At 47.2% G+C, this 26,324-nt stretch overlaps 2 protein-coding genes and 1 long non-coding RNA gene across 5 annotated transcripts; 2 read left to right on the top strand and 1 right to left on the bottom strand.

Moving 5' to 3' along the window:
• Nucleotides 1-1,683: 1,683 nt before the first annotated feature.
• Nucleotides 1,684-5,150, top strand: LENG9 (leukocyte receptor cluster member 9). The gene is made up of 2 exons (XM_053361990.1): nucleotides 1,684-1,779; nucleotides 3,649-5,150. The coding sequence occupies exon 2, from the start codon at nucleotides 3,669-3,671 to the stop codon at nucleotides 5,085-5,087; it is 1,419 nt and encodes a 472-aa protein (XP_053217965.1). The 5' UTR covers nucleotides 1,684-1,779; nucleotides 3,649-3,668; the 3' UTR covers nucleotides 5,088-5,150.
• A 1,027-nt stretch (nucleotides 5,151-6,177) lies between these two features.
• LENG8 (leukocyte receptor cluster member 8) lies at nucleotides 6,178-25,810 on the bottom strand. 3 transcript variants are annotated; one of them, XM_053361983.1, is made up of 15 exons: nucleotides 25,416-25,810; nucleotides 21,569-21,746; nucleotides 20,914-21,033; nucleotides 20,255-20,368; nucleotides 19,177-19,459; nucleotides 17,804-17,957; nucleotides 16,166-16,351; nucleotides 15,570-15,929; nucleotides 14,872-15,000; nucleotides 14,379-14,667; nucleotides 13,606-13,707; nucleotides 12,350-12,418; nucleotides 11,067-11,196; nucleotides 10,256-10,463; nucleotides 6,178-7,943 (listed from the first exon to the last, which is right to left on the bottom strand). In XM_053361983.1, the coding sequence occupies exons 1-15, from the start codon at nucleotides 25,451-25,453 to the stop codon at nucleotides 7,781-7,783; spliced, it is 2,523 nt and encodes an 840-aa protein (XP_053217958.1). In that variant the 5' UTR covers nucleotides 25,454-25,810; the 3' UTR covers nucleotides 6,178-7,780. The 3 variants fall into 3 exon arrangements, with proteins under 3 accessions (XP_053217958.1, XP_053217957.1, XP_053217959.1); XM_053361982.1 differs by lacking the exon at nucleotides 25,416-25,810 and adding an exon at nucleotides 24,279-24,378; XM_053361984.1 differs by lacking the exons at nucleotides 6,178-7,943; nucleotides 11,067-11,196; nucleotides 25,416-25,810 and adding an exon at nucleotides 24,279-24,380 and having other exon boundaries at nucleotides 10,326-10,463.
• LOC128400039 (uncharacterized) lies at nucleotides 22,877-25,421 on the top strand. The gene is made up of 4 exons (XR_008327296.1): nucleotides 22,877-22,967; nucleotides 23,403-23,558; nucleotides 24,245-24,319; nucleotides 24,736-25,421. It is a non-coding gene; the product is annotated as an uncharacterized LOC128400039 (long non-coding RNA).
• Nucleotides 25,811-26,324: the final 514 nt, after the last annotated feature.

The raw sequence follows: 26,324 nt of genomic DNA, 5'->3' as shown, positions 1-26,324 counted from the left end.
GCATGCAGCCATGGCAGATTACCCCAAGTGAGTGTGGCTCTTGACGGGGAATTGGGGGGAAAACGTTCAGTTAATGTCCTGCACCTGCATACAAAACTCACACTGCCCGAATACTGAATGGGTTCAGTTCTCTAGGACAGGGCACAGCAGGAGCAGGTGGGACCTAGGGTGCTTCACATCCTTGTGAGTCACGTCAATTCATCTTAATGAATCTGGAATACATGCCACTTCCAACTCTGCGACTAGAAAGCACTAATGCAGATTTTAGCCTCCGCTCTTCATCAAACAAAAGTGGGCACAGAGATTGGCACGGTGCAAGATTGGCATAAGGCGACCAGGTGACAAATCGGGTGTACAATGTAGAAGCGGGTTATTCTTGCCCCACATCCTCTGCGACAGGCCCCCCAACTCAGCCAGTAGTGCGCAGCATATGCATTGGAAGCGTCAGTGGCATTGTACAACTACTCTAGGGTGGCGCCATCTTGTCTTAAGATGGCGGTTGCTCCAATCAACTGCGCCTGTGTGTTGAGGGAGGAAGGACTGGCCCTGTCCAACAGGCAGTAGAAGTGGCCAAAGGGCCTATGGGGCAGCAAAACGATGAGGCCATCTCCCCCTGGCAGCCCAGGCTCAAAAATACTCCTGGCTAGTGGGGAAATCTTTCAAGATGGAACAGAGGTCCCCTCCTGGCCTTGGTAGTGCAGGTTCTGAGTACAGATGGGACTCCCTTTGCCCCTAGTTTCCCCCAGTCGCTTCTCCTTTCCCCTCACGTAACCTCATAAAAGGATTCCTGAGGAAAGGAGGAGTGGCAGCCGGGAAAATCCCTGAAGAGGAAATGCAGCTAATTACAGCAAAATGGGTGCAGTTGTTTTGGGCCTGGGTATCGACGTTAATTTTCAGCCAAGGCCTAAAGCAGGGGTAACCAACGTGGTCGTCCCTCACCCCACAATGTGACAGGACTACAACTCCCATAATTCCTCCTATGTTTGCTGGCCATGCTGGCTCAGGTTGATGGGAGGTGTAGTCCAACAACTTCTGGAGAGCATCACTTGGTTACCTCCGGCCTAGTTGGTCCACGCTGGAGGGTCCTTTGGTTAAGAAATGCTCCATGGGATGGCGGGGGGGGGGCACATTCAAGGCGCCCACCCTCCATGGCGGCAGGGTCCAGGGGGCTCTCCTCACTGGGTGTGACATATGGCCCCTCTTTTATCACCTTGTGCGTTGCCACTCCTTGTGCCAACTTGGTTCAAGGCGGTGCTGTTTTCTTTAAAAGCAAACAAATATACAGGAGGTGCCAGGCCTCAAACCGGTCTGGGAACACCACCTGCTGCTTTTGTGAAACCTTTTTATCCTGAGTGTGAGAATTGGGTGTAATTACTCAAGGCTGAAGAAATGGCACTCTGCCCATGCTCGGGGGCACCTTCCTTCCTTGTCTCCCCCCCCCCCTTGCCGCCTCCTCTGCGCGCCAAGCTCGAGTCCCAGCGCAAATTAAACCCCGGTGAAAGGATTCGAGCCTGCGCGGCGCGTCTTCAAAATAAAAAGCTAAGGGAGGAAAGCGCGCGGCCTTCGCCCTCTGCTGGCTGTAGGTGCAAATGGTTGCAGCACATTGCAAAAAAAATAATGACAACAGAGAGGGATTGTGGGATCGCGAGCTTCCTTCTGTCCAGGAAGACAAGCCCTTTGCACGCGAGGAGGCGGCGGCGCTGAGCTGTTGCTCCTGGAAGCAGAGTCGGGGAGTGGCACACCCAGCCCACGAAGTCCCTGGAAGTCTGTCGGGCCACGGTAAGTGGTGTCTCGCCCCGTCCTTAACTCGCCTGCCGTTTCTTTCTTTCTTTCTTTCTTTTTTACTTAAGGCTCAGAAGAGGGTCGATTTAGGAGCTGCGAGACCTGGGTTCTAATCCTCCCACTGGGCCATGAAACTCACCGGTTGACGCTGGGCCAGTCGGTGCCTGCCTGTCCTCCTAACCTACCTCGCAGGGTTGTTGTGGGAATTAAGCGAGGGGGGGGGGACTTAGGTTGATCACCTTGAGCGCGTGGGAGGGAAAGGTGGGATGCGCAGGTAGTAAATAAACAACAACAGCGAGCCGCATGCTGAGTCGACACAGGAGGAGCTTCCCATAAATGCTTTGCTTCATTCCATTAAGAGAGCTTCCAGACGAACGGGGCATTAAGATAGTGCGGGTTTTTTTAGTGCAAATGCCCTCCCACCAGATGTCAAGGAAATAAACAACAATCTGACTTTTAGAAGACATATGAAAGCAGCCCTGTTTAGGGAAGTTTTTAATGTTTGATGTTTTATCATGTTTTTAATATTCTGTTGGGAGCAGCACAGAGTGGCTGGGGAAAGCCAGCCAGATGTGTGGGGTATAAATAATAAATTATATTATTATTATATTCTTATTCTGACCCACCAATCTCAGTCTGCCCTCAGCCAGCCTCCACTTGCCTTCTTTCTTCCTTAAACAGTCCAGGACATGGCCCTGGCTTTAAGTTTGTTCCTCCTGCCCTTTGTAGAACTAAACCAGGAGGAGAAGGGGGGGGGGGACTTGAATTAGTTGACTCCACCTGTCATTGTCTTGGTTTACAGCTGCTTTCCTTGCTTTCCACCCTACTAGCCTAAATGGACCCTGCTCTTCACCCGTGATCTCACACATTCCCGGTTTCTCTTTTCAATTCTGCCTCTTGCCAGCCACACGATTAACACACCTTGCTAGTATGTCTCAGGGCTGTTATTTTGCCCCTCCCTCTACTGTTACCATTCTGAGCATGCGCACAAGTGCTTCTGTCCCCTGTGCATCACATCTTTTCCTTTCTTTTAAACAACCACCACCGGTATTTTCCAGGAAGAGCACAAGAGCAAACATTACCCAACCACATGGAGTGGTTATCTTGTTTCACAATGGACAAGATCACCTCCACCAGCCGCATCTCTCATATTATATTGCTCTTTTATTTTGATACTAATTGTAAGCAAGCAGCTTTGGGGGGCAAATCACTCTTGGTTGAATGTCAGCGTATAGATGTGATCATTAAATATATATGTAATAAAATTTAAATCTGATCTAAGAGTCCACTGAACGCAAGGTTTTGTGGGTGAGCAGTGTCGCACCTCCTCTTGTTTTTGAAGCCTTACAGGCCCCTCCCCAGGTCTTGTTGTTTTAAGGTGGTTGTGGTGACTTTGAGGCAGAGAATCCCTTCCTGGTTCAAGCCCCTACATTTCATAAGATACAACTAAGGGAGAGAGATTGCTTTCCAGTTGCTACATCCTACAGAACCAATTGTCATCATCTTAGTTGATGTGTTTGACCACATTCCTTTCCCACCTAGTGTTCAAAGTTCACATGTATTTGCTCAGCCATCCACCTAACATGCCTGTAAATGCATGTCGATATTGCCTCCGTTGTGCTCACAGGTGAGGGCGGATTTAAACCAGACACTTCCTGGTTCTTAATTCCAACTCTTCAGCAGCACCCTGTGCAAACTTGGTCCCTCATCTCACTCCCATTTTTCAGGGACAGCATATCACTTCCCAGGCTCTGATTATTCCTTACAGCTACCCTCATGACCCACTATTGATATTGTCCCAGAAACAATGTGAGAACTGGTTACAGTAAAAATTGCGTCTTCTAAATAATTTTGTTTCTTCCACAGAGTGATTCTCATTTTTAGCTATGGCTGAATTGGTTCCCTCCCCTGAGGACTCCCCCACTGACCTCTGTTCTGATACTCCTGTGGAACCACTGGCAGCCCCCGATTCTCTTCCAGCTGAGCAATCCCTTGCTGAGATCGACCTCCCTTGCCGCTTTTTCCTAGAAGGTCGTTGCCGCTTTGGTTCCCGCTGCCGGAACAGTCACCCTGGTGACATGGGAGCTGCTCCTCGTTCAGAAGACGGCGGATCCAACCGCAGTCGTTCTCCACAAGGCAAGAAGCCCCCCATGAAGACTGCAGAGGATGTTATCTCTCGTCTCCTCTGGGACCCCCAGCTGCCTGCTGAACATTTTTCTATTGGTTACCTCGATCGGTTCCTGGGGGTATTGGAAGAGCCTTTTGCTGCTTTCTCCTGGGAAGACCTGGCTTCAGCCGGGCCTGGCGTGCTGGCTATCCCCAAACATAGGATCCACTATTTCAAATACAAGACTCACATGGTATGGGATAAAGTGAGCCGCACAGATGATGTCTTTGGGTCCACAGGAAGTGGGAGAACCATCTTGGAAGTGATGAAGGAAGTTGACGAGGCAGCCAGAACCATTGAGGAAAAGGCTCAGGACCATCCTTCAAATGGAGACAGAGAAAGGGAGATGGGAGGTGTTGGACCAGGGGCAGCTGGAGAAGAGGCAGTCAGTGGTTCAGCCGGAGAAAAACAGGTGGCCGAGACAGTTGGCGGACAGGATGAGCTGGATAATTTGGATGCCTTCAGCATCACAAAGGAAAATGATCCAATAGTGGAAGAGGAGGAAAACACGGCTTTGCAGAGCAGGAAGGTGGGACACCTTCCGCGTTGCAAACAGCGTCCCACCCATTTCATAGCTATCCACGTCACCAGTCGAGAGACCTGGGAAGCTGTGAAACTCTTCCAAGGCGCCCTCTCCGAGGTTCAGCCAGACCTTGAAGAGTTCTATACCCCTTTGCCTACTCTGCACATCACACTGTGTCTGCTGCACTTAGATACCTCGGAACACATTTGCAAAGCTGTTACGGCACTCCAGGAACTGCAAGCCAACAGCCAGCGCCTGCTGCCCCCCGCCTTGCTTCTCTCCTTCCACAAGGTTGAGGCTTTCCATTCTCGTGTGCTTTACTTGTCACCAGCACCTACACCTGGGCTGGGATCACTGGCCCGGACTTTGGAGGATGCCTTTAACAAGAAGGGCTTGGCAGTGATTCCTCCTCCGGACAAAGACAAGTTCCACTTGACCATGGTGAAGATCCCACGGGCAAAGGCAGATCTACGGTTGCCAGCAGATTCCTCATGGATTCCAACTATTAATGATTTAGGAACGCAGGCTGTAGAAGCGTTATGTTTGTGTGAGGTTGGAAAAGGTAGGAGGACTGATGGGTTTTATACCACGGTTCTGAAAATAGATCTATACTGAGAGGAAGGGGTGGCGTCTCTTGTTCTGCTGCTCGAGGCGAAACAGGAAGTTTTGCCATGCTGCTGCTACTGCTACCATGCACCCTTGATTTGGGGCAAGATTGTGTTGATTTCAGGCGAGATCGTACCTCAAATGGACAGGTTTTGTCCAAAATCTGTGCCAATGGCAGTGGCGCTTCTCTGCCGCTGGCAGTGGGCCAGATGGAACATGCATCTGAGGGAGCAGCACCACCCTGCCTTGTGTCTGAGCTGGCTCTGCTGAGGCATTTATCAAGCACCAGGTCTTTGCAGTCAAGATCCAGTCTACAGAAGGGGGTGAACAGCAGGAACACAGCTAAGATGGTGAACTAGCCTTGCTTTGAATAACCTGGGCTGGCTACCTACAGAAGGGATTTAAGAGGAAGGCTGGGGGGCGGGGGATGCAGATACTATATTCATACTGCATTAAGCTATTTTAAGGCAACAGTAGGAACTATGGTGTCCTTTCCCCATTTATTCAGGCAGGATACATCTGTTAGACTAGAGCACAAGTACACTGGGGTACTGGGAGCTACACCTTCCATGTGAATGAGAACACCAAACTTGGACGACAACAGGGACATACAATAGGGAAGTGGCTTGGGTGACATGTTTTTCCTCCCTTATGTAACAAAATGAAGCAAGACTTTTGAATGCAGATAAACTTGTTCTGACCGTTAGTCATGATCAAGACCTTTTGAGAAGAAAGTCACTCAACTGTGCACTTTTAGTTGTACTGATTTCAATGGATGTTTGTCATGACTAAATGGCAAGGATTGCAGGCCACTGTCCCTGTACTGTACCATGTAAGGAGGAAATCTGCAAACATTGCAGCCGACTAGCTCAGAAAGGCTGTAGGCTCCTATGTTCCTCTAACAACCTCCTCCTCTCTCCCCTGTCCCAACACTTTGTATGGTAGCTTTTGCAAGTCAGCAAAGCTAAACACATCACACACCCCTTGCCTGTTACTTTCTGGGGGGGGCAGATGAAAACAAGCTAGAATCTCCCTTTGCATGTGCTCTGTTCCTGTGTTTTGTTCCTAGAGACTGTTCAATTTTAGACACCAACACAGATTTTTGTTTTCAAAAATTTGCTTTAATCAGTTGGAAAAAGATTCAGAGGTTTCTGTAAAGGAAAAAGGAATCTTTGAAAAATCCAGCCCAAGCCAAAACATCCCAAAATTACACATGTTCAAAAATAAAAAGAGAAAGAAAAGAGGAATTAGAGCAAAGGAGAAGAGAGGGTGGGGAAGGGATTATGGGAAGGCTAGAGACTAAGGGTGGGAAAGGAGGGGGAGAGAGAGAAATGGGGAAGGGAGAAAGACAATTGGACAATCTTTCAAAACTTTAAACAAAATTGAAACAATGTGAAGGAAGAAAAGTGGAAATGGGGTGGTGCATTTTCTGAGTTTACCTGTAAAGAACTGAGGACAGAGGGAGAAAAATAAATAAATCAATTTAAAAAAAAACTGAGCATGACAACTCCAGAACACAATAGAAAAGGAGAAGATTGCAAGGATCATCTTGTGTGTTGATTCAATTCCTCTGTGGTTCCTTCTTACTGCCTTGATTTGATTCTCTTTACGTCGCCACATCCACAATGAGGTGCAATTTACAAAGAAGTCTTTTGCATTCTCTGCACAGGAAAAAGTCACTGAAACTGGTAGGAAACACGCCAAGGCAGGCTTTGCTTTGCTCTTCCCCCTCAGGCTGGTTTTTTGATCGGCTGGAGAGGTGGCATCTCTCTTTCTCCCTCTCATGCTCTTTTGGAGCCAGGCCGTAGCTCGGAAGAGGAAAAAACTGAGACAGCGTTAGTTTTTGAGGAGCACAATGGAGAACACAAAATGCGCACACAAAACAACCTGGATTTTTCATCTTCAGAGAAAACCATCTGTTAAACTCATCATTATAAAAGTAGAAAAGCACAGATTTTTTTTCCTCTTAGAAAAACAAAGAGTTTTCCTAGCATTATTTACAACTTGTAGCTTCTGTACAAAATCATCATTCCACATATTTACACAAGGGAACCGTTAGTTCTCATGTACCGCTGACTTCTCAAGTGTTTTCCCAGGTGGAATCTAGATGAAATTACGCCTCTGTAAAGATACTTGTGTGGTTTTAGAAAAATCTGGACAAAGGGGTCCCCCTGTAGCTTAGGGAGAAATCATTCTAGCTTCCTGAACACTCTTGTGAGGGTGAAGGGATGGCAACACAAGGAGACAGCAGTTAATTCCGCATCTCCCAGTGATTCACTTAGAGATCCCTGTTTCTTTCCCCAACCCTTTATCTCAGCCATTTCTGACCAACGAGTGATGGGTGGGGTCTTGCAGCTATGGTCTCTCATGCATCTTGACACGAGGGGAAGAAAAAAACAGATGATCACAAACTGATGCTCACGTATTCCCCAGCACCTCCCTACCCCACTGCTGGCAAAAAACACAATCGTTAGACTGAACTCTCTTCTCCGTTCCTGGTGGTCTCAGACGCCATCCGATGTCCTTGGATCTTACCCCTCTTCTCTCCGTGTGCGGCGTGGACAGCGGGAGAGGCGCAGCACAGCTAGGTTCCGGCATGCCCACAAGCAGCCAACTGAATCTGGTTTTATATATGTATAAATATATATACATATGTACATAGGTTAAAAACGGGGCAGGGCGGGGAAGTGGGCCTTATACTTTCAGAAATTGGCCAGGACCGCCAAGCTCTGCTTGCAGTCAATCTTGGTGGCGTCGGGGCTAGTATACACAAGGGACAGAGCTGCGAGGAAGGCTTGGCACTCCTCCTCGCTCTCGAAGGCCAGCTCTGACACAACGTAGGAGACTGGAAGCACCGGGCGGAAACTGAGGGAGATAAAAAGAGACACTGGTGAATGGGAAAAGGCAGCAGATGAAATCCAGGCTAAGACGACAAGCAGAATCCTGCCCCTAAGTATGCAATTAGTTACCGTTAGCTACCCTGGCAACGTGAAGAAACTGCACTAGAGAGCGTTTCGTATTTAACCTCCTAGCCCTCGTGGTTGTTTTTAAGGAGAGTTTGAAAAGAAGGGGTCCATGTGGGATGGGCTTTCAATGTGCTGCTTAATTTATGAAGAGGAGCCAAAGTTCAGCTGGCATGAAGTTGAGTGTGTGTACAGAATTAATTACGAAGACATGGGGCTGGTTGCAATAACTGAGGCATTCTATCCTTGCTCAGAAGCACATTCAGAAGGCCTGCAAGTTACAGTAAGTCCTAAGCTATGAATGACAAACAAAAACTAAACCTACCCCTGCACCCCAATGCAATGGTAGTAAACATACAGAGAGGCAACTAGCTACACCCAAGGCAGGGAGAAAAGAGTCATCCAGACTGTACTGGTAAATAAATAGCAAGTTAGTGATGAAGCGCCCACACATCCTGAAAATGCAGAATAGTCAGGACTGGCATTGGGCAGGTATCGGCTCTCCTCCAAGTGGAAGGGAAAGCTTAGGAAAATGTACACAGCTGTGCCTGTGGAGCAAGTGGGAGAAGAAACCCACTCCAGGGAACTCTCCTACGTCAAAGTAGAATTGACTTTATATTGTACCGATCGTCAAAAGGGTGACACCACAGAAAGAGATCTTGGGAAACGGGGCAGGAAAGAGTACACTATGACAAAACATACTAACTTGCTGTTCTAAGGAATCCTGTTAGTCGTTCACAACCTTGCACATAATTAAAATTTGCTCCTTCAACACCCTAAAAATATATATAAGGACAAAGCAACTGCTCTACCCTCAAGTAGTGCACTGCATTTTTGCCCTCTTAGCATCTTTTACTAGGCACGGTCACCTTGTGAGTCCTCCATCTATTTTTGCTTCCTATCTTTTGGGTAAGGGTAAAGGTACCCCTGACCGTTAGGTCCAGTCATGGACGATTCTGGGGTTGCGGCGCTCATCTCGCTTTATTGGCCGAGGGAGACGGCGTTTGTCCGCAGACAGCTTCCGGGTCATGTGGCCAGCATGACTAAGCCGCTTCTGGCAAACCAGAGCAGCGCACGGAAACGCTGTTTACCTTCCTGCTGCAGCGGTACCCATTTATTTACTTGCACTTTTATGTGTTTTTGAACTGCTAGGTTGGCAGGAGCAAGGACTGAAAGAACGGGAGCTCACCCTGTCACGGGGATTCGAACCGACCTTCTGCTTGGCAAGCCCTAGGCTCAGTGGTTTAGACCACAGCGCCACTTCTGGACTAATGGGCAGTTACCACTGCCACTAATTACCACAGTGCTTTGTAAGCTTTTGGACCTGACAACCATTTTATTAAATCCCTGTAGACAGAGACCCCCCTGGCACTTTAAAGGCTTGTGGCATAAACCGAAGGAGCATGCAAAGCGTATGTGAGCACAGATACCACCCATCTATGCAAGCCCTTCTTTCAGTGCAATGCACACTCGGATTTCCTTTCCTATCAGGATGCAACAAGGCTGCATGCCACTCAAAGCAACAGAGTGGCATCCATGCTCGGATGCAGATCCAAGGGAGGCCCAGAATTTCCAGTTCCAACAAATGGTAGCTATGCAAGCGGCTGCCTTCTTGTGCAGCTCTCTTTATCTGAACCAGGGCAGGCACTGTGCCATGGGACAGTCCTATTCCTTACCCTGCCTGCATCCCTCTTCAGGTATGGGATGCAGCAGCAGCAACAAAAATAAAATCTCACAGCTTTGCTCCTGTAATTATTATTTCTTTCCCATACACCAATTTTGTTTTTTGTCTGGGGCAATGGCTCTTTATTGCTTCTTGCGCCCAAATAAAATCTCAATGCTGTATTTCCGGAATCAAGTAAAAATAAGATGAGCACTTCAGCTGTTAAATTTACTTAGATTTCTTAAGTGAATCCAAACAGCCCTGGTGGGTCCTCAACCTGGTCTGTGTTTCACAGCCAAACTGCTATTTAAAACCCAAGCGATCAATGGTGGCTTAAGCCATCTTCCTACTTACCTGTGAAAGACATGGCCCTCTAAGCTACAGTCACAAAAACACAACCCCCTTTTACCTGCCTCTAGCTACAGGGGACTTAAGTCTCCCTCTTTGCTCCACAAGGGAGTTGGGGCAGAGGGGAGAGGCAGGAGACAGGTGCAAGTGTGAGTCATCTCCCCAGCCCTGACCCCAGGAGTGTCTGGTTTGACTTCACATACGTTTTGATCATGGCTTTGAGGGCCGTTTTCCTCTCTCGCTCAGCAAACTTGTCAATGAGGTAGCCGGACATGCAGGGTGCCTGGCGATACAGGCAGAAGAAGCGGTGGTAATTGGACAGGGCCCAGGCAGCCCGCAAGGCGAGCGCATGTGCCACACAGGGGTCCGCTTTCATCTCTTTCGTCAAATACGCCAGCTCTGTAGTGATGTCTGGAGGGGAGAAAACAGACTCATTCGCATGCTATAACCTTCCCTATTCTTTACGCCTACATTTAAGCTTGCTTGGCTTGCCACAGTCTATTAACACAGTTGGTCAAGAATTTAAGCTCTTTTTTCCCAATAGTCTGGAGCCTTTATTTGCTTTACAGTCTTTTGAAAGCAGGTTTAGCAATATGCTTGACATCCTTCTAGGACTGGCATTGATTGAAAGAACACTAGCCTTTGCAGGGGCAGGCTGTGGGAAAGAGAAGCGCAGGGGCTGGGAATTCTTTATGGGTCTCAGACTACAGTCCAATGTGTAGTGACTGCATCTTCCGCCTACAGGCACAGTGGCTACAAGGACACATTCACGGGCAAAATGCCACAAAAATTGGCAGACTAGCCCTGAACTACCAGAGACTCCTGCATCCCCTTCCCTTCAAGAAAAATGTGCTAAACAGCAATGCACAGGAATTGGTTTTCTAATTGCAATTCACATGTAATATGGGCAGCCTCACCACAAAACTGCTGCAGGGTCAATTCAAATTAAGCTATGACCATACAGGTCTTCCTCTCCACCCATTCACCCCTCCCCTCCCCAGCACCAGCACTCACCCCCTGAGTTTTTTGTGAAAATGTAATAGAGGATGCGGTAAGCAGTGAATTCTCCAACATTCCCAGGGAGGTTCTCCGCATAGAGTGACTTCAGCTGTGTCTGGCACTGGTTGAACTCCTCATGGTCACCCTAGAGAAGATACTCCTGTTATTATGGAACTGTTTCAAGTTGCCACTCACCCCTCCCGCTCCTAGAGCCAGATACAAACTTGGCAGTCGTGTGCTCCCTTCACCAAGCCAGAAAGGCTCTGTGCCTTCCCTGAATTAGCACCGCCCTCCTCCAGTGTAATGTGTGAATGGACCCTTAATCCTCACAGGTTCTCATCTGGCTAGTGTAAGAGAGAGAAACTCTTTGTGCCACAAGGGCTACCTGCGTTGGGAACTCTGACACACCTGCGCCTCCCTCCCTCAAGTTCTGCGTGCAGCAAGTTCTAGATATAATTCAGTTTACAAATATTTTATGAAACAAACTGGGAAACAATCAGTATGTGACAGGTGAAGGAGATAGGAAAAAGGCAGAGGATAGGCCAGGAGTTATAATGTTTTTGGGCTCTTGGGCACATCTGCAAACTGGAGACTGCCATCGGCACCCCACCTGCACAACATTTCTCCTTTCCCCAGCTGTAAACCCCCAACTGCCCCCTGCCCCACAATTCTATGTGAAAAAGGCTTCCATTGGCTCACTAAGGCTTCTTTCAAACCTGATTTTGGCGTGAGAGAGCAGAGGACAGGACCCTGTGGGTGCCAGAGAAGGTCTCTGAGGCTACATGTGTAATCATGAGCACTAAGCTGGCAACACATTAACTAGGAGAACAAGGCATGTATGTCCTTCCCCAAGGCATCTTCTTGTTTTTAAATAGGTGCAAGAAACTACAGGCAGATTTATAAATTTCTCCATGGTTACAAAGTGACATGCACTGATTTTTTTTTCTTACTAAAATGCAAAAGGAAAAGCAGGGATTCTCCAGTTTGAGAATACCTTGGTGCATCTGACAAAGGGTGGTAGCCACTATAGTTCTTCTTTACTGAGAAGGGCAAGCAACACATTTCCTGGGACATGGTCTGAAGAAATGCCATGAAGCAATCTTGTTGAAGCTAATTAGTTCTGGGTTGGGTGATTGCTTCGACCTAAAGGTTATGTACATGGTTCTCCCACCTTTTCTCCTCATAGCAACCCTGTGAGGTAGGCTAAGCTACAAGACGACCCAGTGAGCTTCATGACTGAGGAAGGATCTGAACCTGGATCTCCCCTGTTCTAGCTGTGACATCCCATTGGCTCTTACCTTCTCCAGTGCTATCCTGGCATGGGTTTCATAGACCTCCACAGTGAATTCTGTACGAATTCCCTGAACCTAAGCAGGGCAAGAGAGAGGGTTAGCAAGCAGTTATAGGTCAGTAAGTATTTACATACTCATCAATGGCTGAATTCCTTTCTGTTTTCCCACAGTGAAAGGAAGGTTTGGAATATACGTGGATAAATGAAGTGCAGGCTGCTTCTGAAGCTATCAAGTTTAGGAGACATGTCTCAGCCTCCTGCAATGGGTGGAGAGACTTTGTTGGCCATGCATAAAATGCTCTCCTAACACCACCCCTTGGCAAATAGAAGTTTCTACAAGGCATTGATGACAATCTGATCTTCCCTTCCTTGTTCTTGCATGATTCACGGATATGGGCAGTAACCAAACCAGAAGCAGAAATTACAAAGTAAGAGCATAAAAGTGTTCTGATAACTCAAACTCTTTTTTCAAAGAGGCCCAGATTTGATGTAATGAAGGGCAATGAGGGCCGACCAAAGGGCCAACTTTTTTTTAGGAGTGAAGTTGTTGAGGTTTTTTTTTTTAGGATTTTACCCCAGAAAATAAACTGCCCCAGGGGCCAGATTAAACCGACCAACAAGCCAGATTAGGCCCCTGAAACGGACTTTGGATATGCCTGCCATAAAGTAACACAGCAGTTCACAAAGGGCACATGTGTTAAAAGCCATAGGAACACAAAAAGTTGCCTAATTTAAATGTTCCGAAACACTCATAAACATTGAATTGCAGAAATACAGCTTTTCTTGCACAGAATTGGGTTGACCTCTGTGACTTGCATAAATTGCACACTTCCAAGGCACTGAAGCAACAGTCCAGCTATTTGCGGAAAGCTGCTCTTTCCACCTCTGGTTTCTGATAATTTCACTAAAAATCTCATTGCCAGCACTTCCAGATCTAGTTTTATTTAAAAGAGAGAGAGAGAAGCAGAAACTCAGGACACCAAACTGTATTCGGTACCAAGTTTCATGCTTGCACCAAAACAAACAAACACACACCCACAAAAAACCTACAAATACACATGTGCTAATCAGGAGACATGACACCCATTATTGATAATTCAAATGTATCAATTCCCTTGCCAAAATAACTGGTAAATTACAAGTTCTGTTGGCAAGAAGCAAGTCAATAGATGAAGATCTCTTGTCTAGCCAAGTCTATTACAGTCAGGGCAAAACCCTTTACCCTCACCAACTCTTGCCATTCAGTGCCTCAAGAAAGCTTACAGTGAGATCTTGCCGTATGGATTTCATCTGCTCACAAGCATAGGCATAATCTTGCTTCTCTTTCCAGTGAGATTTCACCATGGTCAATGATTTTTTAAGCACCTGGGAGAAAAATAAAAGAAAAGGTTAAGTTAAAGTGATTTCTGCCAAGCATTAGCTGACAAAGCTGCTCAGCCTTGGAGAAACACCTTTGGAATAGGAGCGGGTAGGATGCTGAGTGGTGGCTGAGTGAGAAAGCAATGGCTATTGCTAACAAGGCTGCAGCACCTGGCATCACTGAGTTTTAATACAGGGTTCCCCCCTTCCCAGGCCAGCATGCTTCTTTATTATAGCACTTTTATTTCACACTTTCCATTCAAATTAATAACTATCATAATCAAGGCAGCTATTGGTAAACACAGTTCCTATTCAATAAAACAGTACTTTGCTCCTTACAAAAATATGTGCATCCTGGTCAATCTCATCCTGCCATCAGTATGTTGTATGTTTCCATTTGCCACTCTTTGGCCTGTGGGCTCCTGTACCATATACATACACATCACAACCTACCCTATTAGCTAAAATAAAATAAAATGCTTCTTCCAAGCCTAATTTTAGGAAGGGGAGGAGCCCCTGTGGGCACCAGGAAAAGTTTCTGCAGGCACAACAGCTGCCCCTTATCATTCTATCAGTGGCCGTTGCCCAGAAGCGAACACAGAAAGGTAGTATGTCCGGGTGGAACAACAGGAAGGCACAAGCTCTTGGATAAGACTCCACTGCCTAGGGTTACTCACAGACACAGGCCGGACAGTAGAGGGGTCCGGTGCACAAGTGAGACGCAGGTAATGTTTGGTGATCTCCTGGCAGGTGCCCACAATTTTCAGTTCGTTCCAGTCGAGTCCATCAGAGCCAGTGCTGTCAAGGCTATTGATCTGCAAAATGAGGGGCTCCAGGCGCAGTTTTTTGAAAAGGCTCGCATGCTGGAAGCGGGCTGCCCGCCGCTCCTTCTTGAACTCTTTCTCAGGATCTTCATAGTCCATGGTGTTGCGCTTCCGGTTGCGCTTGGAAGGGCCCTGATCATGCCTGCAGAGACCAAAAAGAAAGGGTCACCCCTGAGGAAGGAAATGCTATTCATGGGAAATACCCAGGTCCTCTGTGGATCAGACAGAACATAGTAACCCCTCACAGCTGCTCCTGCTTTCATGGTCTTTCACTCACTAATCTAAAAACCACATGCAAGAAGCCAATGAATATGTTGAACTTTGGTTTTCCACCCAGCCAACCTACCTTTTCCCCCGCTGAGCTCTCATCCGGCCTCGTTCCATGTGGCCTCCACGACCCCGGTTCTTCTGGGTGTTCCTGCGGCCACCCAAGCGACACTCAGTGCCTGAATAGGAACTGTCTGAATCAGAATCACTATTTTGAGAGAGGGAGAAGGAAAGTTAAAGTGTTTCATCTCTTAACTCTTCTATGCAAGACAAGGTCCTAAATTGTAATCAGCTTCATGTTACACCTGCCCCACTAGCTCTTGCGAACCTTAAGGCTGTTTGTACAATCATAAAATAACCTGGTTTACAAATTAGCCCAGCTAATTTTCCTTTTAAATTTTCTAGCTCTTACACCGAATACAATTCTGTTGATGTTCAGTATATGCCACTTAACCAACACACCCCTTAATGACCTGGTGCAAGCTAAGAAGAGTTTCGATTTGATATCCCGTTTTATCACTACCCAAAGGAGTCTCAAAGCGGCTAACATTCTCGTTTCCCTTCTTCCCCACAACACACTGTGAGGTGAGTGGGGCTGAGAGACTTCAGAGAAGTGTGACTGGCCCAAGGTCACCCAGCAGCTGCATGTGGAGCAGCGGAGATGCGAACCTGGTTCCCCAGATTGCAAGACTACCGCTCTTAACCACTACACCACACTGGTTCTCTAGGGAGAGCCCAAGAAACAGTCTCTGTTCCCATTTTGCTTCTTTTACTTACCTCCGTCGGAAGTGGCGGCTGGGAGACCGTGACGAGGAACGTGACCTGGAACGTGAATCAACACTTGAGGATGAACTGTTATCCTTCATGAAGACATTGCGGTTTCCGAACTTGGTGGGAAAGCCATTTCCGCGAGTCCGACCAGCCCCCGTTCCCCCTCCACCTCCTCCACGCTGTGGCTGAGAGTTGCCACCAGCACTTCGCTGCTGCTGCTGCTGCTGCTGCTGCTGCACCTGATGCTGCTGCTGCTGCTGCTGGGAAAGGCTGGACTGCATGGAGTTCCGTGGTGAGTGGAGAGAAGACACCTCCCAGCGCTGCTGTTTCTTCTTGGGACTTTCAGCCATGCTGTCTCGGCCCAAGCTGCAGAGAAAGCATGGGACTGATAAGTGCTCTGGATGCAATCAAGTATTTACCCACATGCGCCTTTCAAGGAAAATCTGCCATGAAAAACCATGGCCCCCAACATACCTCTCTCCAAACACCCTGGATCTCACTCGGAATAGCAGGGACAGCAAAACTAGCAACAACTAAGATCAGTGCTCCCAAGTCTGAAATCAGAAATCCTATGTAACATGCCTGGCCTTGCAGCTACTCACCCTGGAAGTGGCTCTCTGCTCCAGTCAATTGTATAGGCAGTGCCATCTTGCAGCCTGGCTTGTAGAACTTCCTTGAGCAGCTTCTCAGTGCGGTCCTTGTCCTCTTCCGACTCGCAGGCAGTGAAGCAGCGTTGGACGTACTCCTTCATGTCTGGTGGCCAGTCTTCTGGCTTCCCCGTTGAAGAACTGCAAGGAAAATTTTATTTATATTTCAAGGCTCCAGTAACATATTCCCGGTCATGCTAAGCCCTTTATTTAGGCTTTCAGTACACTTTGAAGGCTTTTGCCATGTTTAAGTAGGAAGCAGAGAAAAAGCAAAAGTTTTGGGAAAACACCATCTTATTTATTATATACCTTCAGACTACGTCTAACTGTGTTAGGCTGGCAAACATAGCAGCAAACAGCATTCAGAAACAGAAAGAAACCCCTCACCAAGACTCATGCCACTCTTCAGGGTATGGCCTCTCTGAAACGTTACCAACACGGTCCAAAGTTTTTATGAAAGAGACTAATCTATATTGCATGGTAATTTCTTCTGAGCCAACTCGTTTTGAAATTCACTGAACTTAGCTTTTTCAACACTATCTCACCAACAGTTTGAAGGCCACATCTTCCTATGAATGCATCAGCTGGAGATGGACCAACCTCCAGAAAGAAATGAATGTTTTAGAGGCTTCAGCAATGAAACACAAAAAGCCTTTAAGCAATCTTCTCATTTAGTACTGAAAGGTGCTAGCTAGCCGCAAAGAACACCTGGCTACAGAGCATGCCTGGAGTGCTTCTCAATGAGGAAGGAGGGAGTGGCACCTAGAACTTAGTTGGGGCTCTCAAGGAAGGACAGAAGTAGGCTCAATGAGGGGCAGGGCGTGGGGAGAAAGTACAGCAAGCCAGAATGAGAGGCCTAGTGGGCTGCATTCAGGCTGCGGACCAGAGATTCCCATCTTTGCATGTACACCTCTGTGCTGTGAGAACTTTAGGGATTTGAGAGTGAGACACCATAGTAAAAGTCCAAGAGCAGCGATGGCCAAGCCAAAGGCAGCACTGCTCCCAGGCTTCCCTCCTAGCATAATGGCATCCTAGTTGGTGAAATGGGAACCAGATATGACCATGATGTGGAAATCACTGGTATATTTAATAATCTGGGCTGGATTGAAGTGAACAGATACAAAGTAAGTAAGGTGCTTCATTTCTACAGGCTGAACATCAGCTGCTGTTCTGAATCAGAAACCTTGGGTTACAAGAAACTCAGCAGTGCACAATCTTAATTATAGTGGCAGCAAGAATTTTTGCTCCCAGAAACCCTACACTGAAACCAAGCAACCAGGTGCTTTCCAGCCTCTTCCTAGAACTAGAAGGCTAGAAACGTGTTAGCCGCCCTGAGCCCGGCCTTGGCTGGGGAGGGCGGGGTATAAATAAAAATTATTATTATTATTAAACGTACAAAAATGAAGTATTCCCAGGAATATGGAACAATCAGTGACACTAACCCTCCCCCCCCAGAAAGCAGAGCCACAGGCAAAGGGATTTCTGCAACCTAGAGATTTGCTTGCCACCATCCCAGTTTCCTTCCCCTTACTAGAAGTGTGAGAGCCTACCACCCAAACATAAATAATGAAAAACTGAGGAACTTATGCACACCTGTGATTGTGGCGTTTCTCAGAATTCTGCTGGGAACCAAAGTTGCTGTGTTGTTGTTGTTGCTGCTGTTGCTCTGAGGAGTTGAAGTTCTGATTTGTTACCACAAAGGGGCGTTTTGGTAAGTTGAATTTCAGACCACCAGACCCAGGTGCTTCTGTTGGGAAAGAGAGGGGTTTTGTGGTGATTCTTTTTTGGAATTTGGCCTTCAGCCTCCTCCAGGCACAGACTTAAAATGCCATAAGGGAGACTCTTATTAGTTACTGTGGCCACAGACAGTAAGTGGTACCATTCGTCTCTGTAAAACTAGAGAGAAACAGCAGTTCCTTTGAGTGAAAGCACAGCAATAAAGGAGTATTTTAACTATTTGGAAATGCAGTAAGCACTCCCAACTAGTCAGGACTGGGTGCCAGGTCTTTTATAAGAAAAAAGAAATCTCCTTCCCATTGAAATCAGTGAGACAAGAGTAAAGACACAGCTAACTTATTGCATCAAACACCTAAGTGCAACTATCTCAATGTTGATCCAATGAGCTTCTTGGGTTACTGGGAAGCGCTTCAACTTGCCCAAGGGGGTTCCCTATCTTGCTGATTCTCCCCTCTAAGCTCCCTCATGCCACTAACCATGCGGGTCTAGAAGGCTCCCAACTCTAAAGAGCAGCTTTTTGGAGGATTCAAGGGGCTGCAGTAGGAAATCCACACTGCACGTGAACCAGTGTGCTGTAGTGGTTAAAAAAGTGTTGGAATAAGACAGGAGACAGCCTAGATTCAAATCCCTATGAAGATCACTGGGTGACCTTGGGCCAGTCACCGTCTTTCAGCCTAACCTATCTCACAGGGTTGCTTTGAGGGGGAAAAACAGGAAGAGGGAGAACCATTTTCATCACTCTCAGCTCCTTGGAGGAAAGGTGGTATGTAACGATATGCATGCACGCAGAAAAGAAGCTGTTCGTGTTTCTCAAGAGTCCAAGCCCATATATTAAAACTTTACTAAAATGGTATCAACAGTTCACAATTCTTGGCTGGATTCAGTGGCTTCTAGTACCATTTCAAGCAATTGACAAGGCTTGACTTTCTTAGCGTTTGTTAGGCTTTTCCAGAAGGGGCACCCACCACCCAGCAAAGAGGAGAAGGTCAGCACCCACATGTCTGCAGCATCCTCTCTTCCCTCAACCTATGATGTGAGTCTGGTGATACGTGTTTTTCCCCCCTCTAGCGCAGGGGTTGCCAAAAACACTCTAAAAGATGTGGACCAGAACTTCTGTCAGCCCCACTTAGTGGAGCCAGGGGTCTGGGATGGTGGAAGCAGCCTTCCAAAGCATCTGCAGGGCACCATGTTTGCTGCTGCTGCTATTGCCCTGGCCCTTAGAAACTCACGTTTCATGCGGTTCCACAGCTGGTGTCCTTTCTTGGGCTTGGCGGCATCCTGGTAGGAATGCTGCTGCTGGTTGTACTGGTTTGAAGACTGGTTTTGCTGGCAGTGCGGCCCTCCAGGAGGCCCCCCCTGTTGCTGCTGCCCCCCAGAGCCCATGGGATGGTTGCTATGTTGTGAAGGATGGCTGGGATGTTGCATAGGGGACTGCGGGGGATTGGGGACTTGCATCTGTTGCTGTTGGCCTGGGTAGGACATCCCTCCATCTTCCATACCTGGGACTGGAGGCTGAGAGAAAAAGGAAGGCGATTGGCACCATCACCATCTCTGGAAGCCACATTCATGGACAGTAAACATTAAGTGTGCAAGGCCTCAAATCAGGCAGGAGTCAAATACACCATGGCTTCACACTTCTGCCTGAAAACCTAGAACCCCGGCCTCCCTTTTTCCATCCCCTCTCAGAACTGGGAAGGAAAGTCAGAATCTGTTTTGAGCCCCTGGCTGCGCAGATATGTTTCTATGTGCTGTATTTCTTTTGCATCACACTCCAGTCATTAACTACCGTCACCGCAAACTTCTGAAGCAAGAATTTGAAACGCCAAAAAACCCGTCATACAGACAAACTGCACAGCACAATACAGAGCTGGCCTTGCCCACATCCATGGTAGCATCACACCCAAAAGAATTTGGCTGAGTCAGACAAGTTTGGCTAGACATATGGGAAGGCAGAGAATTAAAGCTCATTTCCTCCTGCTGCCTTTAATACAGGCAACACCCTCTTTTCCAGAGAAGCTGTTTACTATTGGCAGCGAAAGAACAGATCATCCAACAGCCTTTCTGTAATCCACCAAGCCCTCATCAGCTAAAATAGCTCTTTACATTAAGAGATAAGACAGTATTTGGAGAAATTACTTAGAAATTAAATTTTTATCTGTCCTTTCTAGTGTTGCCTGGCTTATAAAAAAAATGCAAGTTTTTCTGGCAAGATTTTGTAAATTTTGTTTAATAAAATGTTCTGTAAAATCAATTTTTGACATCTAATTGCAAGTGTAAAAAATTAAATAGAGTTTAGGTATCCATTACCTGGTTCATGTTTCCCTGATGCTGTCCAGGAACTGGTGGTTGCTGGGATGCTGTGGAAGAGTAAGAACCTGGAACACCGTATTGTCCAGGAGAGCCATACCCAGGGTAGACATTCTGTGGGAGGGCAAACCATGGAATCATATCAGAAGAGACATATTCAACATAAGAAGGCACTTCACATGCAATATAAAAGTTGGCCACTTCCCCATGCCTTCTATACGGCAGTTCATAGTGGTGGCCATAATCTCACTTGACTGAACAGAGGGCTTTTTTTCTTGCCCTGCCTTTCCTGCCCTCCAGAACCAAAGGGTTTCACTCAACAAGCTTTCTATCCATGTTGACATCCAAAGACCTCTTTGCTTCGATATTGCTTTGAACCGCAGAAATAAACAGCTCCAGAAGCAAGTTATGCTTCTGTGGCACACCTTCCCCGCAGTTTGCTTTGCAATTACCCTGTTGATTTGGTACAGGATGGAGGGAGGGCATAGGTGAAGCCCAACTGATGTGGTGGGAACTGCCTTCCCTTCCTGCCCCCCCACCCATTCCAAAATTCTAGGATCCTTGCTGAAGATGTCTCTCAACTAAAGAAATGGAGTTACGATGAGCAGGCGTTCTGGGAGGGAGCGAGCTTAGGAGGCTGGCCAGCTGCTGTTACTTACCATAGGGTAATAGTAATTATAGGGGTAGAGGTAGTTGTACTGCTGGTACCACTGGTAGTATTGCTGCTGTTGCTGTTGCTGTTGCTGCTGCTGCAAGGACTCTCCTTGTTGGGCTGCATACTATAGAAGAAAAGAGCACAAATATATATCATAAAAGGATGCTCGCGAATTTGTTTCACCTTGTTGAAATAGGAGCTAGGCTAGCTGTCCAATCACTCCAGGATCTTACTAATTTAGTTTCAGAATGACAGATTTGGTTGTGTGTCTGTCTGTCTGTTCAGTAATACAATCATGCTACCCAGGCATCCAAAGTCCCAATAATGCAGACACCAAATCTGTCCTAGAAAGCTGAGGCTCCTGGCCTAGTCTACATCCTCCCCAAATCAAGAAGAACCTGTTCTTCACACTATGGAAGACATGCCAACAAAACACTCGTAGCATTCATGCTCATTTCCATGCAGTTACTGTATGCCTTGGCCAAAGCCTCCCCTTTGGCTTCTGAGCAGAGTACCAGCTAGCAAGTTAAGATTACATTTCCAAAGGTTTGTCAAAAGCAGACTTGCACAGTATGAAAACTGGCAAAGAATTGTGCAACCTCTTGGATTACTCCAAGATGCCTTTCCAGGCAGCTGAAAAAAATATTAAACCTTCTTACCTGTGCATTAGCCTGTCCATTGGTGGCACCTTTGTTATTGCCAGAGGCAGCAGCAGCACTGGCCTTACTAATGCTAGCTAGAGCTTGACGGGCCTTCTCCCATTCGGGGTTCTCATGCATGGGGCCTTCCATTCCATTCTCTCTGCTGCTCCCGTTGCCCAGATTGTACTGGGGAGCCCTACAAGGTGACATATTGGGATGAAAGATTAGTGAATTCCAGGCTCAGTTATTACACAGCCTATTATTATTATTATTAAAACATTTAATTGAGCAGTGTTTTCAGTTTCTGTTTGCCATTCCTTGATCATTCTTCTGAATTTACAGGACTGAACGCTCAAGGCGACCCAGTGAGCCAGTATCAGTTGAACCCAGATCCAAATCCTCTCAATATTCACAGCTAGAGAGTCTCACATAAGTAAATTATACTAGGTTCATGTCACAGGACTACCTTATAAGCTATTCCTTTCCAGCTAAAGCATCTGAAACCATTCAATTGATCAGCATCCAGAAGGTGTGACCAGGATGCTCATGGCACATTGCCACCCATCAGAAGCGTCAACACTGAAGTTTAAGGCCTTCTAAATCCGGGATGGGGGAACCTGTGGCACTCCATTTGTTGTTAAACTCCCAATTCCCACCAGCCCCAGCCAGCATAGCCAATAGTTAAGGATGACAGTAGTTGTGGCCCATATATGGAGGCTAAAAAGGCTCCCCTTTTGTGTTCAAAACTCTCATTAATTTAGACCAAGGCTGACTTACAAGGTAAAGGTACCCCTGCCCGTACGGGCCAGTCGTGTACGACTCTAGGGTTGTGCGCTCATCTCACTTAAGAGGCCGGGAGCCAGCGCTGTCCAAAGACACTTCCGGGTCACGTGGCCAGTGTGACGAAGCTGCTCTGGCAAGCCAGCACCAGCGCAGCACACGGAAACGCCGTTTACCTTCCCGCTATAAAGCGGTACCTATTTATCTACTTGCACTTCGGGGTGCTTTCGAACTGCTAGGTGGGCAGGAGCTGGGACCGAAAGACGGGAGCTCACCCCGCCGCGGGGATTTGAACCGCCAACCATGCGATCGGCAAGTCCTAGGCAATGAGGTTTTACCCACAGCGCCACCCGCGTCCCACGGCTGACTTAAGCCCCTTCAAATCAACGGCAGCTAAAGGGCCCTGGCAACAGAAGGCACCACATGCAGCCAGGTAGCTGACTCACAAGGCCAATAGAGGCCCTTTTTGACATCAAACCAGTTCAAGGACTGATAACTGAAGCAGCAAATGCAGAAAAAACGGACACCGGAGGACAGCTGTTTCCTCTGTTTCCTCCCTTCTGAAAGCCTTGTGCTCCCGCTCCCCCCCCCCCCGGATTTGAGACAATTTATATCCTAATCTGAACCAGGATTACTTGTAAATAATCACTATGCAAGAAGATCAGGCAAAGTCTTTGTTTTGTTTATTTTCAGGACAACTCTCAACCTTGAAATGAGCTCCATAAAAGCTACTAGCCTGCAATCTCATATTTCTATGTTGACCATTTGTAGCCTACGCACAAGCACACCAGGTTTTGTGTCCTTCTACTTGGTTTCCTTGAGACCACTCTTGCTCCCCCAAGTAAGGCTGGGCATTTGATCAGTCCAAAACGATCCGGGTGAACTGATTGGTGAAGTATTTGCAAAAAATGGGCATATATTTTTTAAACATTAACTGTATTAGAACAAAAAAACCCCTTAAGTTGTCCATAAAGTTGGCATATATACTAATTACAGAAACAAATTAGTTAATAGGTTATTGTTCCACAATAAGTGTCAACAAGTTTCTAGACTCTAGACCTCTCTCACACAGGAGCTTGACAGAGCAGACAGCCAATCACACAAAGTAGGCAGACTGGTCTCTGCTACAAACAAGTTGAAATTACTGGTGATCCAAGGGTGCTACCTTTGCCAGTGATGACTATGTTCCTGTTTGAAGATGGCTACACTTATGGCAAATTAAAGATGGGTAAGCTCCCTGACTCCCAGGCTTTGCTAATAGGTGACACAATAATAAAAGGTGATTCCTACATAGTGCCAACTTAGGCTTTATCTGACTGTGATCAAATAATTAGTTGCCAACAGACAACAAGCAACTATTCGACTGGTAATCCTAGCAACTGGGCAAGTTGCTGTGAAGCTTTCCTTAACCATGTTATTTTTTTCTGCTCAAAACCACCACTAGATCTTTATTCATTTAGAAAGCGGGTGGCTAACCTATGGTCTTCCAGATGTTACTGAACTTCAACTCCTATCAGTCTAAACCAGCATGACCAATAGTAAGAGACAATGGAAGCTGTAGTCCAGCAACAGTTTGGGAGACAAGCCTTGTCTCCAAAGTAGAATAAAATAAGCCAGCTTTTCTGCTGTTGGTTTGTTTGATTTGTTTGTTTGCATTTGACTTTCAATCAGTTCTAAATTTGTTAGATGCTCTGAAGGCCCACAGGCACAAAAAGTAGTCTAGAAATACTTAAAGAAAACATTCATTTAGTACAGGAATTTATATGCTGCTCTATAACCAAGTTCTCAAGAATAGTTACAATGCCGATTAAAAGGAAAGAAAACACAAACAACTCAAGAACAGAACTTGTCCCAAAAACGTAAAGAACCTTACTTAATGAAAATGATAACAAAGCTTTTTTTTTATTGCCCCAGGGACAATTTTCTGCAGAGGAAATGCAACACTCACCCACATTTGATGACTAATGGAAAAGCAGAGGCCTGAAAAAGGTAAGTACTATACATTTGACACTCTGGTCTCACTTTCCTTCCTCCTGAATGTCCTGTTATAGTCAACTCTGCAAGACCAGCAGACTTGTGAAATCATTGCCATTATGATGTCACAAGGTGAAATTATGATCTCAGTGACCAAAGTCTCAAAAACATGTTTGGTTTGGCATGTGTCCTCAATACAACTCTACTGCTGTTATAGCTGGCCACTGGTCCTATCTCTTAAGACATCCACATTTCCCCTATGAGATGATAGCAGGCAGTTACCATAAAATCTGTCAAAACATCTATGCTAGATGCATCTCTTCTGCACTGGCTAGCCAACAAATTTGGTACACAGTATTTGGGTTTCACTTCAATTTCCTGTTATGTGACACATAATTTTGTGGGATTAAACTTGATTTCTCATTCTACAGAACCAGGGCCATCAATCTTGAGCCAAGACATCAGACTTTACCTTCATCCAGAAAGCTGTTATAGCTGTAAGCTTTCATCTGCGAGAGACCTAACCCCTTCTGAGCTCTGATCAGTATCTCTTCTTTCCTCCACAAGCCTATCCAGCCACATAAAAACTGATCTCAATTTGCTCCTCCACCTGATGCTTGAACCTATAATACAGCCTTACATTGAACCAGACCACTGGCCCGTCAAGCTCAGTGCTAACTAGCAGTGGCACTCAGAGGTATCCAGCAGGGGTCTTCCCTAGTCCTCCTGAGATTTTTTGGGGGGGGAGGGGAGAGAAGGTAAATTCTTCTCTGGGTTTGAATTTTAGGCACATGGAATTTCAGTGTTAGAAACAAATGTATTTCCTTAGTCACACTCATCTGGTGAGTTGATATCATTTAACAGCAACAAATTCCTAGCCCTTTTAGGTTATGAGAGATAACAGCTTGTGTTACAGCCTGGAAAAGCTGGCTTCGTATTATTCCTGCCACACAGCAACATTGTTATGAGCATAGAATGAGGAAGCAAATGCAGATCAGGTTGCCAGAAGTACAGTGGACAACCTTCTGCATTTTAAAACCACTCGGCGCATCCCAAATTCCTCCGTTAATGACACCCCACCGACCAAGTTAAAATAAACCGCTGCAATCACCATTCCGAGGCACGCTGGTCGCCTAGATTGGCAGCCATCCTCAGGTCCGTGGAACCAGCAGCCGAAACCAATCCTTCCCCCGGCGACCTTCTGTTGGAGCGACTGCCCGCCCCCTTTTCTTCTTCTTCTTTTCCACAAGTAGAGGCCAAACAAAGGAAGTTAACTGGGCGAGATGAACATCCCGCTCGAGGCACCGCCGCCACCTGGGGACGCCCCTTGGGCACCCTCGACGCCCACTTCTAGGGCGCCCAGGACAGAGCGAGAGGAGGGGGCAAGGAATGAGGCTCCCGAAATGCCAAAATCCTCAAGAGTGAAAGGTCAGGGGATCTCCCTCTGAAGCCCCCTCCCAGTAACAGGAGCTGTGATCTGCAGAGGCGCCCTGCCCCCTCAACCCCGGGGTCTAATATCCTGTGTACCCCCCGGCTGTTTTTTAAAAACAGTACCCCAAGTTAAGAGTATTTTCTCTCCTACCCCGCCCCACCCAAGTCTCCACCAACGCCTCCTCCTTTCCCTGGCGAAGGAGACCCCCTGCCCTTGTGTCCCCTCCCACGGCCAACTGGCAGCCCCCCACAAAACTCAGGGGTCCCCCTCCCGGCCTGCCCACCGCAGGCCAACCTCGTTCTCCCCGACTCCGCTCGGCCTCGTCCTGCCTCCCTCAGTCGGCCGTTTCTTCCCTCATCCGGGTCTCACCCCCTCCCCCCCTTCCTCTCACCCCTCAGCCTAACAGGGCGGAGGGAAAAAAATAAAGGGTGGAAGCGGCTCTCTCGGCCTCGCCGCTGCTGTGGAGGCGACGGGAGGCGAAGTGACGTGGCTTTTCAGGGTTTTTTTTGTTGTCGTCGTTGTTCTCCTTCCGGCGCCGCAGCGAGAAGCGGGAAGCGCTGCAAGGCCGTTGCGTCTCCGCGCTGGCAA

The sequence above is a fragment of the Podarcis raffonei genome, chromosome 13, assembly GCF_027172205.1.
Source record: "Podarcis raffonei isolate rPodRaf1 chromosome 13, rPodRaf1.pri, whole genome shotgun sequence".
Classification (NCBI taxonomy): domain Eukaryota; kingdom Metazoa; phylum Chordata; class Lepidosauria; order Squamata; family Lacertidae; genus Podarcis; species Podarcis raffonei.
This window is presented reverse-complemented; position numbering and strand designations above follow the sequence as displayed.